This window comes from Mastigoproctus giganteus, chromosome 13 (assembly GCF_048544385.1).
Source record: "Mastigoproctus giganteus isolate SK-2022 chromosome 13, ASM4854438v1, whole genome shotgun sequence".
In the NCBI taxonomy this organism is placed as follows: Eukaryota; Metazoa; Arthropoda; class Arachnida; order Uropygi; family Thelyphonidae; genus Mastigoproctus; species Mastigoproctus giganteus.
Window position 1 is genome coordinate 100,402,505 of NC_143587.1, and position 24,746 is coordinate 100,427,250.

The 24,746-nt window shown below is 37.8% G+C and overlaps 1 protein-coding gene across 1 annotated transcript in view; it reads right to left on the bottom strand.

The window, feature by feature from the left end:
* LOC150076305 (transient receptor potential cation channel subfamily A member 1 homolog) overlaps positions 1–24,746 on the bottom strand; it is a 379,883-nt gene that overhangs the window by 318,549 nt on the left and 36,588 nt on the right. The window contains exon 3 of the mRNA XM_090387313.1: positions 23,905–24,076. Within this exon, the coding sequence (XP_090243439.1) occupies positions 23,905–24,076 (172 nt within the window). The remainder of the gene's footprint in view (positions 1–23,904; positions 24,077–24,746) is intronic.

Sequence of the window (24,746 nt, forward strand, 5' to 3'; positions counted from 1 at the left end):
TTAAATTTCAGTTGCCACCTCTCAGCCCATCTGCTCAACTTTTCCAGATCCTGTTTCAGTAGTATACTATCATTACTGTCATTAATAACCCTGCCAACCTTCCTATCGTCTGCAAATTAGATATTAACCCTGATATACCTTCATCAATATCATTGATAAATACCAAAAACAACACTGAGCCTAACACAAAACCCTGGGGGACTCCACCAATAACATTAGCCAATGAAGAGCAGTGTCCATTGATAAGCACTCTGTCTTTTCCTACTCAACCATCCTTTTATCCATTGTAGCAACTTGCCATACTGCTCCAATTTGTACAGTAGTCTTCCATGTGCCACAGTATCAAAGGCTTTCCTAAAATCCAAGTATATGATATCAAAATTATTCTTTGCATCCAGTTTCTTTGTGACCACATTATAGTATCCAATCAAATTTGTAAGACAAGATTTTCCCTTAACAAACCCATGCCTTGTCTGAACTATAACTGCAGTCTTGTATAGATGATCCTACATCACTTCCTTAACCAGTGACTCCATTATTTTCCTGGAACAGAAGTTAGACTATCTGTAATTATCCGTGTCACCCTTTGATCCCCTTTGTGAATTGGTGTCACATTTGCACATCTCCAATCCATGGGAACCTCCCCTAAGTCCAAGGAACCTTCCATAATTATGGCTAAGGGTCTGTTTACTTCCTTTAATATAACTGGATAGATCCCATCCACCCCAGGAACCTTTATGTTCAATTTCAACAATTTCCCCTCCACTTTGCTCTCAGTTATTACAAAATCACTTAGCTCTTTGCCAGAGTTTGATAAGCTTCTGGCATCCACTTCCCTACAGACCTCCTCATGTGTGAATGTAGATGCAAAATACTCATTCAGTTTGTCAGCTACCACAGGAGGTTCATCAACAATACAACCATCGATGTCAAGTCACCCAGTCTGATTCATCCCCTTCCTTCTAGAATTTATATAAGTTCATAAGCAAAGAAGTACTTTTTAGTTAGTAAACTTAGCTAAAAATGAAATAAAACTAATCAATGATTCCTTTTGGCTCTAATGTCAAATATATCTTGTCCTTTGGCTTGTGCATGTTTAGAGAATATTAATTTTTTTTCTATAGTGAAGTATCATTAGTACATCCCTTGCACCTTATTTATCTTTCTTTGTTACTGTGCACTCCACATTCCACCAAGATTTTTGAAATGGTGGAAACCTGTAAATCTTTCATTGCAACTCCTGCTGTATGTATAATACTTTCTGTAATGTACATCAATGGATTGCTGACAGATTCCTATCTGACTCTCAAAATATGCCAGCTATTCACAGAATTGTTCACAGCGATCCTTATCACACTTCCACTGTGATACTACTGGAGCAAAACTTTGGGCTTTTGAACTGTGTGCAAAGGATTTTCAGTGCTTGTTGATTAGTGATCGCAGATTTATATAACCGAGGTGATGGCATATGACAAGTGTCTGGTTGGATTCTGGAGTTATTCTTCAATAACCAGATAAAATTTGACAATTCTATGGAAAAGGGTGACTGAGTTATTAGCACAAAAATCTTTACCTATTTTTACTATGATTAAGTTATAGCAACTGCCACAGCAATCGTATCATTTGATAGTTAGCAAACTCGGAGTTTGCAAAAACATAACTCGAAGCTGATATTCGATACTGAATACATATATATAATGTTATAACTGCACTGGGATATAATTTTAGGGTTATATTTTGTATTGGAATTTTATTTGAAATTGAATAGAAATCATGATCCAGACCAGAGCAGCAAAGGAAAAGGCTCAAACTAATGGGAGTGCTTTGCCTCAGGGAAGAACTGAGGGGGGGCAATTGTCCTCTGGATCACAGCCTTTTGAAATGCACTGCTTATTTGATGTTTGTGGAGCAATCAGGAATGGGACATGATATTGCCAAATTGAATGTCTTTGTGTGTTACACAAAGACAAATGCTCTGCCCACAACTCAGCATTGTTATGGGACTATATGAGAGCTTGAAGGGCAGGGTGGATGGCCTCGGATTTTAATTAAATTAAATTAAATTAAATTAAATTAAGGATTTAAATTGTGGGGCCCATCAAGCTCTCAGCTGCCCATATCGATGCCAGAGCTTGCACTTAAACATCACGAAACAGAGCGGCAACCCCCAAGGCAGAATGTGGTGGTCCCAAAGGAACTAGTTGCCGGTGACTCTATTGTCAGGGAAACAGGAAACATATTGAGCAAAAAGGATAGGTGGAACAGCACCAGGGTATGCCTGCCAGTGGCAAAGATTGATGACGTAGAGCAAATACCTTCTAAGGGCACAAAGGGTGATATTGCTGTACACATTGGCACTGATGATATTAAGAATAGGAGACCGCCAGAATTACTTAACAAGTACAGGTTAATGTTGAAAAAAAAGCTGTGAGTTTGGGTTGAATTTGAAAGTGTCTGCAATTCTGCCTAGACATGATAGGAGGGAGTATATGATGAGAGTCTTGTCGATCAATTCGGCCCTGGAGAGATTGTGCAAGGCTCAAAGGGTAGAATTTTTCTCAGCCTGGTCTGTGCTTGTTAACAGGAGAGAATGCTTCTACAGGGTGGTATATACTTAAATAGAAAGGATGCAAGAATATTTGCTGATGCTATCGAGGCAGAGTTAGGTGGGTTGGAAAACTGCTAGCTTGGGGGATACACAGACTAATAGATTAACAGTAGTCGCTGGCAGAAATAAAAGTGATTCTTGCACTGCTTGTATTGAAATGCAACAGAGCAGCAGCCTGGAAAGCAAGGCAATGGGGATTTCCGGGACTGCTGGGGGTCATAGTGAAACAAGAAAATACATGGGCTGTGTTAGGGTAACTAAGAGTAGAAACAGGTGCATGTACACCAATGCTAGGAGTATAGTTAATAAATTTGATGACCTTGAAGTGCTAGCCAAGACATCAAAGGCAGATATTGTTGGGATATCAGAGACATGGTGTTACACACACACACATAAGCAGTGGAGAACTGGAATTTGGAGAGTACAATATGTACTCTCCAAACAAATAAAGGATAGACAGGAAAAGAAGAGAGGAGGGGTTATGCATGCTGTTAGTTAAGAAAAACATCAAATCTAAGGAAGTGCATCGAATTGATGTTGGTAAACACTACAATGCTGAGTCTGTCTGGTGTGACATAAGTACTGGGAAAGTAAAAATGAGAGTAGGTGTGTGTTACATGCCTAATGAATCAGATGAGTATAATGAGCAATTATGCAGAGAAATAGAGTGGGCCAGTAAATCAGAGTGTCTTATAATGGGGGATTTTAATTTCCTAGAGATTGACTCAAATTTGTGGGTTGGTCACTCACACACCAGCAAGGCTTTTGTGGATTTAGTGGATGATTGTTTTCTACAGCAGCATGTTCGGGCAGCAACTAGAGGGAGTAATACGCTTGATTTGATTATCAGTAGCGATTCTTCATGCATTAAGAATCTGCAGATAAAGGAACCACTAGGTGGCAGTGGTTCCTTTATCTGCTAGGATTTACTCAAAGAGGTAACTACCATCAGGGGTAATGGAAAGGGTTTTTGCTTTTGTAAAGGTGATTACAGTGGTTTGAGACAGTATTTAAATTCTATATAGTGGGACCAGCTGATGATGTTACCAACAGCAAATTCACAATGGGAAACATTCAAAGAATTAATCTTGGAAGCTATTAGGCTTTTCGTACCAAGAAGTACTGTTCAAGATTTAGGCCTAAATGGATGTCAGTGAACTAATTAGACATGTTGTAGAGAAAAAAAAAAGTGCATGGGATACATATAAATTAACAGGTGGCACAGAAGCCTATGATAGATATGAACTGGTTAGTAACCAAGTCACAAAGGAGGTTAGGCAGGCAAAGGCAGATTACAAGAAATCTTTGGCAAAGGATGCAAAGAGTTCTTTACTTATGTAAACTCTAGAAGGAAGGGGGATGAATTAGATTGGTCCACTTGATATCGATGGTTCGACTGTTGATGATCCTGCTCAGGTAGCTAACTAAATGAATATTTTGCATCGACATTCACACATGAGGAATTATTCAGGGAGGGGAATGCCAGAGGTGTACTAATAACTGAGAGTAAAGTGGAAGAGAAATTGTTGAAGATAAACATAAGAAAGACAACTGGGGAGGATGCAATCTATCCAGTTATATTAAAGGAGGCAGCACAGGAAGTAAGCGTTACCCTTAGCCATAATTACGAGAGCTTGCTTGGACTCAGGGGGAGGTACCCATGGACTGTAGATGTGCAAATGTGAGCCCAATCCACAAAGGAGGATCAAGGGGAGATCCTCCTTTGAGGGGTTATTCAGGGAGGGGAATGCCAGAGGTGTATTAAACTCTGGCAGTAAGCTAGATAATCTTGTAATAACTGAGAGTAAAGTGGAAGTGAAGTTGTTGAAGATAAACATAAGAAAGACAACTGGGGTGGATGCAATCTATCCAGTTATATTAAAGGAGGCAACAAAGGAAGTAAGCGTACCCTTTGCCATAATTACGAGAGGTTGCTTGGACTCAGGGGAGGTACCCATGGACTGGAGATGTGAAAATGTGACCCCAATCCACAAAGGAGGATCAAGGGGAGACACAGGTAATTACAGACCTGTTAGTTTAACTTCTGTTCCTGGGAAATTAATGTAGGCACTTGTTAAAGAAGCACTGTAGGACCATCTAGACAAGACTTCAGTTATAGTTCGGACACAGCATGGGTTTGTTAAGCGGAAGTCTTGTGTTACCAATTTGATTGGATAATATGATGCAGTCACAATGGAAGTGGATGCAAAGAATACTTTTGATATTATATATTTGGATCTTAGAAAGGCTTTTCATAGTGTTGCACATGGAAAACTCCTGCACAAATTGTAGCAATGTAGCATTGGAGGCAAATTGCTGCTATGGATAAAGGGATGATTGAGTGGGAGAAGATAGAGTGGTAATCAATGGACACTGCTCTTCGTGGACTAATGTTGTTAGTGGAGTTCCCACAGGGTTCAGTGTTGGGTCCACTGCTGTTTTCTGTATTCATCAATGATATTGATGATGGTATATCAGGCTTAATGTCCAAGTTTGCAGACTATACAAAGGTCAACAGGGTTGTTAATGACACTAACGACAGTATGCTGCTACAACAGGATCTAGAAAAGTTGAGCAGATGGCCTGAGAGGTGGCATTAACATTGACAAATATAAAGTACTGCATATGGGAAGCAGTTAACTCCAGAATAATTTATCAACTGTGTGGTACTACGCTGACAGTGGGTAGAGAGTGAAAAGGACCTGGGGGTAATTGTGCAGGCAGATATGAAGTTTTTTGAGTAGTGCAGACGGTTCGCAAGAGTAGCTCATGGTGTCTTGTCAATGATATACAGGAATTTTTCTAGCAGGGATAAGGAGGTGATTATCCCCTTGTATACGGCAATGGGCAGGCCACACCTTGAGTACTGTATACAGGTCTGGAGGCCTCATTTTAAGAAGGATGTAGTGCTGTTGGAATGAGTACAGGGAAGGGCAACAAGATTAGTGAATGGAACAAAGGGTTGCTCTTACAAAGAAAGGCTTAAGTTTTGCAAATTGCAGTGTCTGGAGATAGGCACCTGCAAGGTGCATATAGCCTTGAATGGTTTGAGCATGCTCAATGCTGATGGGATTCTTCCTCTTGCTCAGAATAATCGCCTGAGAGGGCATAAATTCAAATTGAGGAAAGACAGTTGAAGGATAGATGTGCGGGTGGTTGATTGCTGGAACAAACTTCTATATGTCATTGTGGAAGTTGATAGCTTAAACAGATGCAAGGCGGAACTGGACAAAGATTTGGAGTGAGTAGATGGGTGAAATGAGAAGGGTTTTTGTGTTGGTTTTTTTTTTTTCTTTTTTTCTTGGCTGATGCTATATAAGCTTGCTTTCTCGCATAATGTGCCCTTGCTAATGCTAACTCTGGAAGCTCAGATTAGCTTGATTAAATCATATAAATTAGGAGAAATATGTCACCATAGAAAAATGATAGCTAAAGAATTCACTGGTATATTTAGTTTTTAATTATAACTGGTTGATTGTATGATATTACCAAATTTATGCATAAAGAATGTTAACAAATGCAGCCATGTGTTCACTAATGAAAAAAATAAATTGGCTTTTAGTTGTTTTGCTAGAGATTATATTGCAAATAGTTATCATTAAACAGTTAAGAGGGGGCCAAGTTATATTCTTGTGTTAGTTTTGGTGATTTTTAAATGGTTATTAAACAAGAATTGGATTGAAATATAGCAGTCACAGAGTTCTCTAGATTATAATGGCCAGCATTACTGAATTATAAAATTTCACAGAGAGGAACCTGATTTGAGATATGAAGTGCATCACTGTGCTCATGTGTGTGATTTCTGACTACCAAAATCACACTCTCAGCATCCCTTACTGTGATTTTGACTACCATTACACCAGAAATTATGAAGTTATTAATGTTTTTCAGCCATCCCACTCCCTATGTTAAACTATTATTATTATTAGCTATATGGTGCAAGGAAGCCTGAGGCTTATGCTGCACCAGCCAAAAAAAAAAAAAAAAAATTCTGAATTACCCTGAGAGAGAGAGTCAGAAGTAGAAGGGAATCACCAAGAAAGAGAAGAATGTTGATATCCAGCTCAGGACCCTGATTATGGAGATTTGTCACACATTTTATTATAACTTCTCTCTAACTGCCTAAATAACTCCCCACCCAAAGAGATCTTGGACTGTTCTGACCTCTTTAACTCCTCTAAAACCCACTATTTATGCTAAAGTTTTTAAAATGTTTCAATATTCTATTTCTCACACCTTAACTACTGCTCCGTTCTGAAACAGTCTACCAGTCTGGTACTGTATCCCCCCCCCCCAGTGAGATACCCGATTATACTTCTTCTGATATTAGTTGTGGTTCAGAAGGGGTTGACAACATGGCACCTAAGGATGATATCACTGATGAAATATCTATAGACAAGTTCCTAAAGCTTCGACAAGTGCTTGAATCTTATATGTGGAAACAAACAAATAGAATTACTGCAGCAATTAGAACAGATATCATAGCTATCTGGTCTAAACTTGTTAACATTGTGCTACACTTGCACATGATGAATGAAAAACTCGATGCAAATTTGGGAATACCAAATAATATATGGGAGAAACAAATGCTATAGCCTCCATTCATTTGCCGACGTGCCGAGGATTGCCTCCGTGGATCTGCTTATAACTGCTGTGCAACACCCTAGGCTGGCAAAAGCGTACAAAGAAGCAGTAGCTCAAATGTCATTATTCTTCGACCTACAGATGAAGCAAAAATTGAGATGAGTAATGCAGTCAGAATGGTTCTTACCATCACTGGTAAGGTAAGGTAAGGTTTTGGTAAGGACCAAAACTTTTAGATTTTGGTAAGGACCAAAATAGTCCTTACCAAATCTAAAGGAACGAATGAAGACATTGAAAATTAAAAGTATATGAAAGACCAAGTATCCCAGGTATAGTAATAGAAACTGCAACCAGCAGGGAGGAGGCACTCACTATCCTACAAAATCCCAATATAACATCGTACAGTCTAAAAGCAGAGATACTGAGAAACAAGGACCTTCGATAATACTATTTGACACAAACAAGAATACTACTGCTGCACTGAAAGATCAGTTGTTGCACAAAAACTTGAGAAAGTACATCAACATAAAATATCTTCACAAAGAAGTAACACTTAAATACTGCAATCACTGTCCAAGACAGTGATTACAGTCAACTGGGTAACTGACATCTCACCCAAAATCTGGCAACTTGCACTCATTCAGGACAGAATTTTTATTGGCTGGGGTAGTCGCCATTTTAGGGAGCACATACCAGTATCAAAGTGGTCACACTACACATACATGTAATCAATGGGACTCCACCTGCGGGCATTGTGCCCAGTGTGGTCATGAATACAAAGATAGACCAAATAAAAATGAAGGTGATAGCTATGCCAATTGTAAATCAGCTAAACTCCTGCCTCAACATTAGTTCTTAGTAATTGAGAACTGTTTATGAATAACAGACCTACACCAGTCGATACACAAACATTAAAATTCATACAGCTTAATGTGCAGCAAGCACAGTCTGTTTTGGTCCAAATTAAAATTAAGGCACAGGAAGAAAATATGGACATATTGCTCCTTCAGGAACCATACACATATTTCAGCAAAGTATGAGGCTACACTAACACCTTCCATGTTGTTGGATGTGACACAGACAAATCATTAGCATTAGCATTAGTAGAGGCATATGATGCAAGAAAGCAAGCTTATTCAGCATCAGCCAAAAAAAAAAACACACACCACTCCCATTTCACCCCTCCATTCGTTCGAAATACCTGTCCAGTTGAGCTTTAAATTTGTTTAGACTATCAACTTCAACAACAAGTGATGGAAGTCGGTTCCACCAACCAACCACCCGCTGGCCAAAGGCAAATTTCCGCACATCTATCCGACATCCGTCTTTCCTCAATTTGAATTTATGCCCTCTGAGGTGATTATTCTGAGCAAGATGAAGAATCCCATTGGCATTGAGCATGCTCAAACCATTCAAAGCCTTATACACCTCTGTCAGATCACCTCGCTGGTGCCTAGTCTCCAGACTCTGTAATTTGCAAAACTTAAGCCTTTCTTCGTAAGAACAACCCTTTGTTCCATTCACTAATCTTGTTGCCCTTCTCTGTACCCGTTCCAGCAGCTCTACATCCTTCTTGAAATGAGGCCTCCAGACCTGTATACAGTACTCAAGATGTGGCCTAACCATTGCCTTATACAAGGGAATAATCACCTCCTTATCCCTGCTAGAAAAATTCCTGTATATCATTGACAAGACACCATGAGCTACTCTTGCAGCTCGTCTGCACTGCTCAGAGAACTTCATATCTGCCTGCACAATTACCCCCAGGTCCTTTTCATTCTCCACCACTGTCAGTGTAGTACCGCAGAGTTGATACGTTGTTCTGGGGTTACTGTTTCCCATATGTAGTACTTTACATTTGTCAATGTTAAACTTCATTTGCCACCTCTCAGCCCATCTGTTCAACCTTTCCAGATCCTGTTGCAGCAGCATAGTGTCAGTAGTGTCCTTAACAACCCTGCCAACCTTTGTATCATCTGCAAACTTGGACATTAAACTTGATATCCCATCATCAATATCATTCATAAACACCGAAAACAACAACGGACCCAACACTGAACCCTGAGGAACTCCACTAATAACATTAGTCCACGTTGAGCAGTGTCCATTGATTACCACTCTCTGTCTTCTGCCACTCAACCATCCCCTTATCCATAGCAGCAATTTGCCTCCAATGCCACACTGCTCCAATTTGTGCAGCAGTCTTCCATGTGCAACAGTATCAAAAGCCTTTCTAAGATCCAAATATATAATATCAAAGTTATTCCCTGCATCCAGTTCTTTTGTGACTACATCATAGTATCCAATCAAATTGGTCAGGCAAGACCTGCCCTTAACAAAACCATGCTGCGTCTGAGCTATAACTGAATTCTTGTCTAGATCATGGGCTGCAATTGCCATTAGAAATCCTGATATTACAGTTATGAAGATTTCTTCCCTATGCATCAACTACACAAATAACTTGGACAATCCAGTATTTTGAAACAGCTGTTGATCTTGTCCCAGGGAGGAACTGTTGATGGCAATGGATGTCAAGTGTAGATCCCAGCTTTTGCATAGTTTCAGCCCTGACCAAATAGGAACCCACAATGGCAAAACTTTAGAAATTACATCAACTCTTCAGTCCTCCAAGTACTCAATCAACTAGGGAACCTTCCCGCCTACAGCAGTACCCTCTGGGAAAGTACAATCAATGTCACATTGGCAACTTCTGTAGTAGCTTCTAAAATCCTGGATCGGATGGTCCAATAATCTTGGTCTACCTTGGACCACAGACCCATCACGTTGTCCTTTGTGCTCTCTGTGGATCTGACACCCCCTTTGCCAAGAGATGTTGCCCAATGTAATACAAAGAAAGTGAATTGGGAATTGTCTGCTAGCTCCCTTGGGGGAAGGACCCAGCTTTCTGCTGACTCACCTCAGCTTCTCTATTCTGACCCAGATACAAACAGGCAACATCTAACTGGAATAATAGTGACTGCCATTCTGAGGAAGTCAAATCAGGTACTCTGTTCCTTTGGAGTATTCTGAATCGAAGCCACTTAGGAAAGCTGTAAACAAGGCAAGAAAACAGCTCCAACAAGAACAGGTCTTCCGTTTTCCTTCTTCAGTAAGTTGAAGAGGCCCGAGAAGAATACTGAGTCCTCAGAAATAATAACACAACCATGATTAGGATTAGGAAGAAAACCTTAGCAAAACCTTGTACTGACATCCAGAAACTCAGACGCTTGGGGGTCTGGTTTACCACATAATAACTAATAAACTTCCTAGAGGAGAGGTTTAATCCTTCACTATGATTTCTAATGGAAATCTAATGATGACGTGAGTGGATTCTATTAATAACATTCTTGATGCCTTAATCCCTACTGACTGTCAGTCAAACATGGAGATCCAAGCCCAAATGTGTCATGACTTTTACCCATCTCTCCTGCTTCTGGTGGCAGCCCCCTGACCCCATGTTAGTTCATGGGTGCTCAGAATGAGGAGGGGGCTGTATAGTTATGTTTTGGTTACAAGCCCCCCCTTCTTCCATCCCTAGCTCTTTGCTGGGCTTAGGATGGGGGACCAGCAACCACTCATGGCTATTAATTTGTAAGGAAACTTGCCTCTGCTGATTAACCTAAATTCAAATTGGTATGCAGCTGATGCTAATACCCATACATCACTGTTTCCGTAATTCGGGCCATGACCCAAATAAAGATTAATAAATAACACATACAGTAACAATTAAATAAATTTTATATTTTAATAATACAAAATACATTACTTATATTGGTAGCAACATTAATAAGATTTAATGTGAACCTTGGCTTTGAATAAGTTTTGAAAGCTCATCAAATCTTGGTGTTATATTAGATAGGCTGCACCTTAGGTCATCTTCAGGCTGCAGTCTGTTTTGCAATTTGGTTTTTGTTATAGAGTTGAAAACCCTAACTCGTACATGAATGTTGTTGCAGTAGTACTTTCAGTGCTTCATTTACCAATGGTGTTTCGCTTTTTAATTTCAACCAAAATGCACACACAAAGACTCTGTGCTTTTGTTAAAAGTGTAGCGAAGTGCCTGGTCAGTCTGTATTTCAACAAGTTGCTCTTGTAGGTTAATAATATTGACAAAATCTTCATGCAAGTCATTTACTTCGAAATTAAATGGCATCCATACCCAATTATATTTGAAGATATCTCCTTTGGGAATATACCGATCAAATTCTACTATTAGGTTTTCTAAATGTTTGACGATAATTTCTTTTATGTCAGCGTCAGTGAAATTAATGTTTTTATCTTCAATAAGTTGATTAAGGGTTGGAAAAGAGGCAAGTTTCTTTTCTACCACTTTTTTCTTCCATAATTTTAGCTTACCTTTGAAGCATGTTATCTTTTCAGCTAATTCGATAAGAGTGTGACTGCACCCTTGCATAGATGTATTTAAGTTGTTAATTTTGGAAAAAAATATCTGAAAGATAAGCTGCTTGAAGAATCCACTTTGAATCGGAGAATCTCAATACTAGAGGGTGATTTTTCTCGGTCAAAAAAATTTCAATCTCATTGCGTAATGATAAAACTCGCTGAAACAATTTTCCACGAGACAGCCATCTGACTTCAGAGTAATATAGCAAGTGTTCATATTCAGCACCAAAATCGGAACACATCTGTTTAAAAATTTGACAATTGTGAAAGCCCTTGATTTAATAAAACTGACCACCTGAATTATCTCATTTAACACAGTGCACAACTCAGGTGACAGATTTCTTAAAGCAAGATTTTGTCTATGCATTGCCAGTGCACCATTGGTGCATACACTGAAGCATTGATTCCAATTCAATCCTTCTTCCTTGAAAAAAGAATCTACCATTTGAAAAATATCTTCTTGGTCTGCAAAATAAGATGTCTTCTTCGATATCTTTTACACCTGGGTATCATACATAAACCATGAGTTGAGCATCGTTGCTTACATCAGTCGATTCATCAAGCTGAATACTAAATAGACCAATTTTTATAACTGCAATTAATTGCTGTTTAATATCTTTAAACGTGTTTATGATATATGATGCGTACATGAATTGTATCATTTGACAGGGGAATCTGTTGCACTTCCTTTACAATTTCATCTCCACAAGTAATACGCACCATATCAACAGCAGCTGGTTTTATAAGATTTTCCCCAATGGTATGAGACTTCTTCTGCTTTGCAATCTGCCAAGCAACATGATAGGAAACCAATGTAGCTTGTCGAGCAGAATACACAATATTGTTGTTTGGAGCATCCAAATGCTGTCTTTTGATCTGTTCTTTTCATTAAAAAAAAAACAGCAGTCTTTACCAGTAAATGTAAACGTTTTGTGTTTTGTTTCAAAATGTCTTAAATTTATTTGGCTTCAGTGATTCATAACATAGTACACACTGTGGTTTGTCTACTCTGCGATCATTAATGCAGGTGAATCCTAGCTCTAAAAAATGCTTCTTTGTATTCATGTTTTGGCATTATGGGTAGGTTAAATTTTAAGAATCTATACGTATACAAAAATAATGCTAACACTTGTTTAAAGAACATCAGTGTAATCCTGCAAGAAATTATTTCAGCTCTGTGCGCCATGGTATGGTAATGTGTCGACTGAGCAGTGTTCTTTGCAGCTCGGTTCTCGACATAAACATGAACCAGTTTACATCTGGCTCGTGTTTATGATAAGTTTCAGCGAATTCTGAATACTGAGAACTGTTACTTTCGATGCATAGTGGCTCTAAAGGTTTTTAAAATGATTTTTGTACATTTGTAACGTATCGTATGTTATTAGGCAAAAATATTGTTATTGTTGAAAATATTTCACGACCAACTCAATATGCCAACCAACCCAATTTTGGGTTGCAACCCATAGGTTAAGAAACCATGCCATACATCCATATGGGTATCAGCATCAGCTGTATACAGCCCATCTTGCAAACAATTAAAGCTATAGCTGAAAAACTAAGCTTACAACCAACCCTTCAAGATATGTGAAGTGAAAGATTCTATCAATAGCTTTCACAGCAGTGCTGCTGGTCTTGATGAGATATTCTGTCTAATGTTGTAACACTTTGAAGAAAAGACATTACAGCTTATTCTGCATTTCTATAATCAAATATTCCTAGAGAACACTTATTGTAGTTCACATCATCATTCAATTGTGCTGACCTTTCCAATGCCTGGGAAGGATCACTCAGATTCAAACAACTACCAGCCAATCTGACTTAGTAAAACTCATTTAAGGATGATTCATGCCTTAATTGATTTGGCACCTTGAAATCTATATTCGGAATCCATATTGACATTAAGTCAATATGGATTCTGGAAGAATAGATCCTCCCTAGACCTCATGGTCAAAGCAGAATCATATACATGCAGTACCTTCACAAGAAAGAAACACTTGTTAATGGTCTGCATTGATATACAGAAAGCTTTTGATGCTATCTGGTGATAATGCATAAGTCATGACCTGCATACTCTTTGATTACAAAGCAATCTACCACTATTTATTTAAAACTTTCTACACAATAGAACTTTTCAGATGTGCTATCAAAATGCCCTTTTATAGTTATACTGTTCAAGAACGTATATCACAGGGATCTGTGCTCAGAGTCACCTTATTTTTGAGTAGAATAAACTACATGACAAGCAACATTCCATATTCTGTACTCACATAACCTCCTATAAGGATGACCTTACTGATACAGATGACCTTATTTCATACCAATCTCAAAACATGCTCTAAGAGTGACAACTACAGCTTACATTGAATAAACTACTTCTATGGATTGATAATGACTAACTGTCCAAACAAAAAACTATTGCTGTGCATTTGTGTAGGAAGCAGAAAATGCATCCTGGTTACTAACAACATCCAACTTATGAGTTTAACTCTCGACAACAAGCTTAACTTTTTAGAGCACCTAAAATGTATACAAATGACCTGTTTAAAGAAAATGAACATACTCTGAGTTATCTCTTCCATTACATGGGGTGCAGATCGTGAAACCCTTCATTTATGTCAATCCCAAATTAGCATTAGTAAAGGCACATGATGCAAGAAAGCTTATATAGCATCAGCCAAAAAAAAAACCAAAAAAAAAAACCCCACACAAATCTTCTAATTTCACTGATCCACTTGCTCCAAATGTTTGTCTAGTTCTGCCTTGAATCTATTTAAGCTATCAACTTCTACAACAACAGATGGGAGTTTCTTCCAGCAATCAACCACCCGCTGGCTAAAGGCAATCTTCTGCACATCTATCCTACAACTGTCTTTCCTCAATTTGAATTTATGCCCTCTCGGGAAATTATTATGTGCAAGAGGAAGAATCCCATCAGCATTGAGCATGCTCAAACCATTCAAAGCTTTATACACCTCGCTCAGATCACCTCGCAGGTGCCTAGTCTCCAGACACTGTAATTTGCAAAACTTAGTCTTTCTTCATAAGAGCAACCCTTTGTTCCATTCACTAATCTTGTTGCCCTTCACTGCCCTTGCTCCAGCAGCTCTACATCCTTCCTAAAGTGAGGCCTCCAGACCCGTATACAGTACTCAAGGTGTGGCCTGACCATTGCTTTATACAAGGGTATAACCACCTCATTATCCCTGCTTGCAAAATTCCTGTATATCAGTGGTGTCCAACGTACGGCCCGCAAATAATTTTTATAAGGCCACCGTGGAAAGTGAACTAAAACAGCATCGATCGCCACTGCGTGTACAGACATGCAAGCATCCAGCTCGACTGTATCAAACATGTACATGTGGTTCAGTGCAGTTGTATATGTATGCTAAATACAGTCATGTATTTTGATATAGCTTGTTCATTGCATTGAATTAATTATTAATTTGTATTGAATTAAAAAAAATTATTCTTAAAAATGTTCCAAAAGGGGAAAATCGATTTGGAGTGTCGTGTTTTTGATCCAAGGTGAATTGAAGACTATTTCTTCATTGATTACCATGAAAAAGCAGTGTGTTTGTGCATCAGGAGACTGTGTAAGTTTTTAAAGAATATAATTTAAAACGACACTGATTCCAATCATAAATCTTATGAGCAACATAAAGGAGTACTGTGAAAAGAAAAGTGTTCAAAGTTACAAAACAAATTAAGAAAACAACAAAACATACTGAAAAGGTATCAGGTCAAGAAATCCATCTGCTGTACGTGCCAGTTATCAAACTGCACATTTGATCGCTTTTGAAAGTAAACCGTTCAATGATGATGATGAATTTGTTAAGTGTTGTGGAAGAGAGAAACGAACAATGATACAAGACATAAGTTTGTCTTGACAAACAATTATGCGAAGAGTAGAAGATATTGGAAAGAATTTGTTTGAACAACTTCTGGAAAACATAAAACAAATGAAATATTTTAGTGTGGCACTGGATGACAATACTGATGTAAATGACAGAGCCCAACTCCTCATCTTCATACGTGGAATTAATGATAATTTTCTACCAGCTGAAGATTTAGCTGATCTACAGAGTATGTGCGGAATAATTACAGGTGAAAATCTATGGAAAAGTTAGGAATTAAATATTAAAAACCTGGTAGGAGTCACAACTGGCGGTGCAAAAAATATGATTGGTAAAAACATTGTGCTCATGGGTAGAATAACCAAGAAAACGATAGATATCGGAGCTGAAACTAAACTCCAGTTGGAATTCACTGCATTGTGCATCAAGAAGCTCTTTATAGGAAAGTATTGGATCTCCAACAAGTTATAAATGTCATTATTTCAACTGCAAAATTTACAAGATCGCATGGCCTTAATGTGGCTGTTGAAATATCACCGAATGTTTCAACACTGAAAAAGGGAAACCAATAAAACAACTGTCAAATGTGGAGTGGCTGTTTCATCTTGCAATTCATACATACATTTCTAGTAATTTAAATGCTCTTAATTTAAAACTATAAAGGAGAGGAAAATTGGTCTGATTTGTTTGGTGACATCAAATCATTTCAGAATAAGTTATTATTTAAATCCCAGTTGAGCAAGACAATTTAGTTCACTTTGAATGTTGTGCTGAGCTAAAGGAGACACATTTCCAAAGAATTGTTGCCTTTCGTTATTACAATTACTTTTTGACAAGTTTAAAAGTCGATTTTTTGATATCAAATCTGATGAAAAAACATAAGCTTTTGTTTGAGAATCTATTCACTTCTATGGCTGAAAACTACAATCCCAGATTTCAACTTGAAATTATCGATCTTCAAGCCAAAATATAATTCAAAAATAAGTATACAAACTGCAAAAATAAACTATTTGAATTCTACAAGGCTTTCCCATCTGGAGATGTTCCGCAAATAAAAGAAAATGAAAGAAAATAAAAGAAAATGCCATGAAATCCAAACGTATGTTTTCAAGCAGATTTTTTTTTCACTCATAAAATCAAATAAATATTTAAAAAGAAACAGAATAACATATGAGAATTTTTTTTTTTTTTATGAAATCCCAAACACGAGAAGTATTACAACCTATAGTACCGTGCATGGGTTGGAGGTTGAGAAGACGAAAGAAGATATTTGTTGACATTAGACTTGAACTGTTAAATACACTGTAATTTTCAGGCAATATGTATGAAGGAAGGTTGTTCCAGAAAACGGCAGTTGAATGAATAAACGAGGAAGATGAAAAATTGGTTCTGTGAATTTGAAGTTGGACAGTAAATGGATGTTGGTTGGTGGCGGCACATGTTCGGACTGTTTTGAAAGAGAGAGCGGAATTATAGAAGCCAATTCAGAAGAACAGTGCCCATGGAAGTACCTGTAGAAAAGCATGCAGCAGGAACAGTACGTATATGAGACAGAGAGTGGAGAGACTCTGTTAGAGAGGAGACATTAATTAACCTAATTGTCCTCTTCTGAATGGAATCTAGAAGCCTGAGAGAGGTTTTGGGGGCACCATCCCAGATGTAGGAACAACATTCCATGGTAGGGCGGATTTGCGATTTGTACAGAGTGAACAGCTGTTTGGAAGAAACATGATGCTGAGAGAAAAAGAGTTTTTTAGATGCAGAGGAAGCAATATTTGTAATGTGCTTATGCCAAGAGAGATTAGAAGTCAGGGTAATCCCCAAAAGAAATATATTGTCTTGCCTAGAAATCGGAGTGTCACCAAAGATAAGCATAGGAGCAGAAGAATCTTTTTGCAAGATATAAGACAAAACTGAGTTTTAGAAGGATTGAAATTAACTAAGTTGTCTTTTCCCCACTGGAGAATTACCTGGAGATAGGCATTTATGGAATTAATTGTGGATATTCGAGAAGTTGAAGCCGATTGAGCAGGGCAAGGTTTCTCAAACTGGAAAGTGGAATGCAATGTGCTATCATCAGCAAAACTATGGATAGGATTTCCGATCAATGAAAGAAGGTCATTAATATACAAGAAGAAAAGAATGGAGAGAAAGCATTGAACCTTGGGGGACACCAGCATTAGTAGTGAAGTTAGAAGACAGAGAGCCATCTACCATCACCTCCGTGAGCAGTCAGAGAGAGAACTGGATAACCAATTACAAAGAACAGTTGGTAAACCATAAGATGGAAGCTTGTTTAGAAGATCTTTATGCCAAACACAATCAAAAGCCTTTGAGATGTCAAGGGCAACTGCTTGAGTTTCACCAAACTTTTCCATTGAATTTGTCCATAAATTGGTAACATAAGCCAGACTATCACCTATGGATTGACACTGACGGAATCCACACTGGCGATCAGACAGAAGTTTTCTAGATAGTTTAAGAGTTGACGGTTAAGTGATTTCTCCATTACTTTAGAAAGAATAGAAGTAATTGGATGGGAGGGATTTGTCACCCTTTTTAGGAACTGGCTGGATATGAGCAAATTTCAAAGCAGAAGGAAAAACACATTTGGAATAAGAAAGTGAATAAAGGTGGCATAGAACAGGTGTAAGTTCAGGAGTGCAGGTTTGGAGAACAAGTGGAGAAATACAATCGAGACCTGGAGCTCCATTGAGAAATACCATCAGGACATAATCTTCATTATGTATTGAGACTGGCGTAACAAATTTGCAACCAAATTTTGAACAATTATTTAAAACTATACAGCCTCAATCATCTCATTAAATGTTAAGTTTTGTCCAGTAAATGTTATTGTGTATTGTACTTAATAAAATTTTCGAATATTTCAATTTTAGGTTTATCATTATATTTATTTATTCACCGTAATACTGAAAAGCAGTGATCCTTTTCAGGTTGTAAATTTTCTAAAATGAGCATTTAAAAGCAAAAGTAAAGTAAGTTAAATTTTTATAATTTTAATAAAATCTAAAAAAATAAATCACTGACATAGATTTGGTGCACATAAAAGTGCTGGGAATTTGCATTTTTTTAATATATAGCTTGAAAAGAAAAAAACGGTATCACGAAAATAGAAATTTCATTTTACGAGTAACAAGATATACAAAATGTGACAATTTTTTTTCTCGAATTACTCTGTGCGGCCTGTGAAACAAATCTAACTTTGAATATGGCACCCGTACAGGAAAAGATTGGACACCACTGCTGTATATCATTGTCAAGGCACCATGAGCTACTCTTGCAGACCATCTGCACTGCTCAGAAAACTTCAACAATTATCCTCAGGTCCTTTTCAATCTTTACCACTGTCAGTGTAGTACCACACAGTTCATACGTTCCTCTGGGGTTACTGCTTCCTATATGCAGTACTTCACATCTGTCAACGTTAAAACGTAGTTGCCACCTCTCAGCCCATCTGCTCAACTTTTCTAGATCCTGTTGCAGCAGCGTACTGTCATTAGTGTCATTAAGAACCCTGCCAACCTTTGTATCATCTGCAAACTTGTACATTAACCCTGATATACCATCATCAATATCATTAATAAATACAGACAAAAACAATGGACCCAACACTGAACCCTGAGGGACTCCACTAATAACACTGGTCCACAAAGAGCAGTGTCCATTGATTACCACTTTGTCTTCTCCCACTCAACCATCCCTTTATCCATAGCAGCAATTTGACTCCAATGCCACACTGCTCCAATTTGTGCAGCAGTCTACCATGTGCAACAGTATCAAAAGCTTTCTAAGATTCAAATATATGATATCAAAGTTATTCCCTGCATCCAGTTCCTTTATGACCACATCATAGTATCCAATCAAATTGGTCAGACAAGACTTCCCCTTAACAAAACCATGCTGTGTCCAAGCTATAACTGAACTCTTGTCTAGATGATCCTGCAGTACTTCTTTAACCAGTGCCTCCATTCCTTTCCCTGGAACAGAAGTTAAACTCACAGGACTGTAATTACTTGTCACCTTTGTGAATTGGGGTCACATTTGCACATCTCCAGTCCATGGGTACCTCCCCTGAGTCCAAGGAAGCCCTCATAATTATGGCTAAGGGTTTGCTTACTTCCTTTGCTGCCTCCTTTATAACTAGATAGATTGCATCCACCCCAGGTGCCTTTCTTATGTTTATCTTCAACAATTTCTCCTCCACTTTGATCTCAGTTATTACAAAATCATCTAGCTCACTGCCAGAATTTAATTCACCTCTGGCATTCCCCTCTGTGAATAACTCCTCATGTGTGAATGTAGATGCAAAATACTTATTTAGTTTGTTAGCTACCTGAGTAGGATCATCAACAGTTGAACCATCGGTATCCAGTGGAACAATCTGATTCATTTCCCTTCTAGAGTTTACATAAGTAAAGAACACTTTGCATCCTTTGCCAAAGATTTCTCGTAATCTGCCTCTGCCTGCCTACCCTCCTTTGTGACTTGGCTACAGACCAGCTTATATCTATCATAGGCGTCACCCATTAATTTATATGTATCCCATGCATTTTTTTTTTTTTTTTCTCTGCCACATGTCTCATTGGTGCCTCCGTAGCCAGGTGGGCAGGAGCAGCAGTGCATAGCACACACTTCTTGATTTGACCGGGGTTCGAGCCCGTGAGCCACCAAATATGGAGGATGCAGAAAGGTCAGGGAATGACCACCGCATATCTCCGGAGCAATATGGCCTTAGTTGCCAATGCTCCTAAAAACCAAATAATAATAACATGTCTCATTAGTTCATCTGACATCCATTTCGGCCTAAACATTGAACAATATTTCTTAGTTGGTATGAAAAGCCTAGTAGCTTCCAAGATTAATTCATTGAATGGTTGCCATTTTGAATTTGCTATTGGTAATATCATCAGTTGGTCCCACCATAATTATGGCTAAGGGTTTGCTTACACCCTTTGCTGCCTCCTTTAATATAACTGGATAGCTCCCATCCACCCCAGGTGCCTTTTTTATGTTTAACTTCAACAATTTCTCCTCCACTTTGCTCTCAGTTATTACAAAATCACTTAGCTCACTGTTAGAGTTTGATAAACCTCTGACACTCCCCTCATTGAATAACTCCCTATGTGTGAATGTAGATGCAAAATACTCATTCAGTTTATCAGCTACCTGAGCATGATCAATAGTCAACCCATCTATGTTAAGTGGTCCAATCTGATTCATCCCTTTCCTTTTAGAGTTTACATAAGAAAAGAATTCTTTGCTGTTTTTCTTTGCATCCTTTGCCAAGGATTTCTCATAATCTGCCTTCACCTGCCTAACTTCCTTTGTGACTTGATTATGGACTAGTTTATATCTGCCATAGGCTTCTGTGTCACCTTATACTTTACATGCATCCCATTAATTTTTCTTCTCTGCCACAAGCCTCATTAGTTCATCTGACATCCATTTAGACCTACACCTTGAACAGTATTTCTTAGTTGTAATGAAAAGCCTAGTAACCTCCAAAATTAAGTCCCTGAAGGCTTCCCATTTAGAATTCAACGTTGGTAACATCAGTTGATCCCACTGTATAGAATTTAAAAACTGTCTCCGACCACTGTAGTCAACTTTACGAAAACAAAAACCTTTCCCTTTACCCTTGATCGTAATTATGCTATTGCGCTTTAAGTAAATCCCACATCAGTACACTGTGATCACTGTCACCCACTGGTTCCTTTATTTGCAAATTCTTAATGCATGAATAATCACTGCTGATAATCAGATCAAGAGTATTACTCCCTCTGGTTGCCTCTTGAACATGTAGAAAACAGTCATCCAATAAATCCACAGAAGTTTTGCTAGTGTGCAGGTGACCTACAAGTTCCAGTTGATATCTGGAAAATTAAAATCCCCCATTATAAGACATTCTGATTTACTTGCCCACTCTATTTCTCTGCACAACTGTTCATTATACTCATCTGATTCATTAGGCTTATAACACATGCCAAACAGACTGAACATTGCATTGTCCACCAACATCAATTGGATGCACTTCCTTAGATTTTATGTTTCTTAACTAACAGCATAAGCCCTCCTCCCTTCCTATCTTGTCTATCCTTTCTGTATGCATTGTACTCCCCAAATTCCAATTCTGCACTGCTCACATCTATGTGACACCATGTCTCTGATATTCCAACAATATCTGCCTTTGATATCTTGACTAGCACTTCAAGCTCATCAAATTTATTAACTATACTCCTAGCATTGGTGTACATGCAAGTATACATGCACCTGTTTCTACTCTTAGTTACCCTAACACAGCCCATATATTTATTTGTTCCACTATGACTCCCAGCAGTCCTGGAAATCTCCACTGCCTTGCTTTCCAGGCTGCTGCTCATTGTAATAGATGTAGTGCAAGAATCACTTTGGCCTCTGCCTGCAGCCACTGTTAACCTTTTAGTCTGTGTATCACCCCAAGCTTTGGCCATATCTTTCTGTTGCAAAGTGAATTACCTATTACACCAATAAATTGAAAGCAAACAAACAAACCTGCTGCTCTCAGGCTATGCAAGTTAGAGAAAAATCAGAAAATACAGCTTTGCAAAATACATCAAGAAACAGATAATACAGTTCCCCAATGGGATTCCTACTTGTCATCCTGTAATGATTACCTCTGCAAATTGAGAATACACTCTCTAGCCAACCTGAACATTAGGCAACTCCATGCATTTCACTTGCAGTGTTATGCACATTTCACTGAAACATATACTGATGATTCTATAACAGATACTGCTGTGGGTGTAGCAGTCATCTTTCCTTCCACTTCCATATCTGTTTCTCTGCCAGCTGAATGAAGCATTTTTACTGCTGAGCTCTTTGCAATTTAATTATCACCGGAAAATACTGATCTCGCTTGTAATACCAACTACATAACACATACCGACTCTCTCAGTGCAATTAATGTTTTACAATTGCTTAGTGATATATCCAATCCTGAAGAAAATCTGCTCTGAATATAACTCCAGGAAAAGTAGTGCATTTTTTTGCTGGACTCCTGCTCACATGGGAATATTAGGGAATGAACACAAATCTGACTCACATTGAAGTACTATTTCATGACTATAAGTCTATCATCCAGAAAGACTGTACAAACCAATGGACATTATTATGGCCATAGTCAGTCGACTAATAAACTAAAGCAAATAAAGTACGAACCACAGTTACGGAGCTCAGGCTCCCAAGAAAGCAAACAAACAAGAAGTTGCCATTGCCATACTAATCATTAGATACACACACCTTATTCATCCATTCTTACTAACCAGAAATAATCCTCTTTAGTTTCCTAACTGTTTTACTGTGTTCATAGTAAAACACATACTCACAGAATGCTCTAATTTTCAAGAGGACAGACAATTTACTTTCTTCTCAAAACTATGAGAAGCTCTCCCTTTAAAGCACATGATTGGAGATGGTGCCAATGTATTTGAAATATTTGCATATCTTAAATGAATCCATTTATTTTCATGTATATAATTAGGGGTCATATTCAACTATTGCTAGCAAAAATAAAACTAATTTCTGTACTGCATAAGATACACTGATGGGCACAATATGACCAAAAGCTCTTGTGCTATTCAACAACAACAACAACAACAACAACAACAATTGTACAAATTTGTATTTGAATGGTTTGACGAATATCCCCAAGGTTTCTGACATAAACCTTAGGTGCCTAATTCTCCAGAGAAGAATCCAATTGAGAATATCTGGGATATGTTGGAAAGGGTAACTTGCTTTTGCAGTTCTCTACCAACCACAGTACAGCAGCTGACAAATATTCTGATGGAAGAATAACGAAATCTGGAAATAGTTTCTCTCAGACAACTAGTGTAATCCATTCTATGACATATACAGGTTGTAATTCGGACAAAAGATGCCTCTACTAGATACTGAATAAAGGTTTCTAACTTTTTGTGAATGTATACTGAACATTACCTGAATCTGCTGCACTATGTTCTAATGCTTGATGCATATCCTGTATTGTGGCAGGTTGGTTAAATGGTTCATCATCCTTTGAGAGAAAGTTAATTCTGTTTCCCAGTATTTGCTTTATGCCTTTGGAAATTTGCATTATCTGGTTCAGCAGATATGCTAAATGAAATTTGGGCTATCTGCTGAACCAGAAACATTTGCATATTGTAGAGGATCTGCAGTTTTCTGTCCTTTCCATTACAGAATCAGGAGTATGGGTAATTTGGTATTTTAGTGATTTTCCTAATAGTACAAAGCATATTCATCAGGTCTTTTCACTGGAGCATCTGATATGCTTTGCTATGTCTTCAGCTTGTTTTTGTTGTGTTAGTTTGGTGGTTGAATTAATACAGGACTTGTTGCATGTCTTAGAGAAACACAAAGTGTAAAAAGTTTAATTTGCTAATATAAAATACTAACCTGCTCCTCTATCAAGCAATACATGCACAACATCTATATGATTATATCGAACAGCATAATGTAAGGGAGACAATTCCTTTTCCTCAAGCTGATTAATATGCTGCTTTGATCGTTCAGGACCAAGATTATCTAATATGGTCTCAATGATGTCAACATTGCCATCTCGAGCTGCCTACACAAAAATAAATATTATAACAAACATAAACATCAATATCCCAAGCAGCAAGAGAAGATAAACTAAAGCAATAAGATTTAGAAACTTGCCATTTAAAATATTGTAAATAAATTTAATATACTGCTAGGAAAAAACAGAAATTTAATTAGTTATTCAATCTTCTATAAGTATCCTTATAGGATCCATAGTTTATTCTAAATTGAGATAGCGAGATTTGGAAGAAGCTAATCAATACTTACGAGTCCGTCGAAGTACTGTTCGAGAATTCCCGCCATTTTTACACGATAGCATAAGCTTAGTGTAGTATAGTGCATAATATAATATTGTCAATTAATCAGTAAATCTATTAATCTTGATAAACTTTATTGTCAATTAAATTGTATTTTTAACTCTATATATATATATATAACGACTTAATCGTAACAAATAATTAATATATAACTATAGTGGTACACGTGATACGGAAGTTGTATAAAGGGAACTCGTAGAAAACACTAGATACCGAAAAAAAAAATATAACATAACTGTTTTGGGATATAACTTAAGGATTTAATTTTTGTTTTGAAATTTTATTGAATTAAATCGGAATCATGACTCTGACCAGAGCAGCAAAGCAAAAGGCTCAAGCTAATGGGAGTGCTGTGGTTCAGGGGAGAACTGAGGGGGG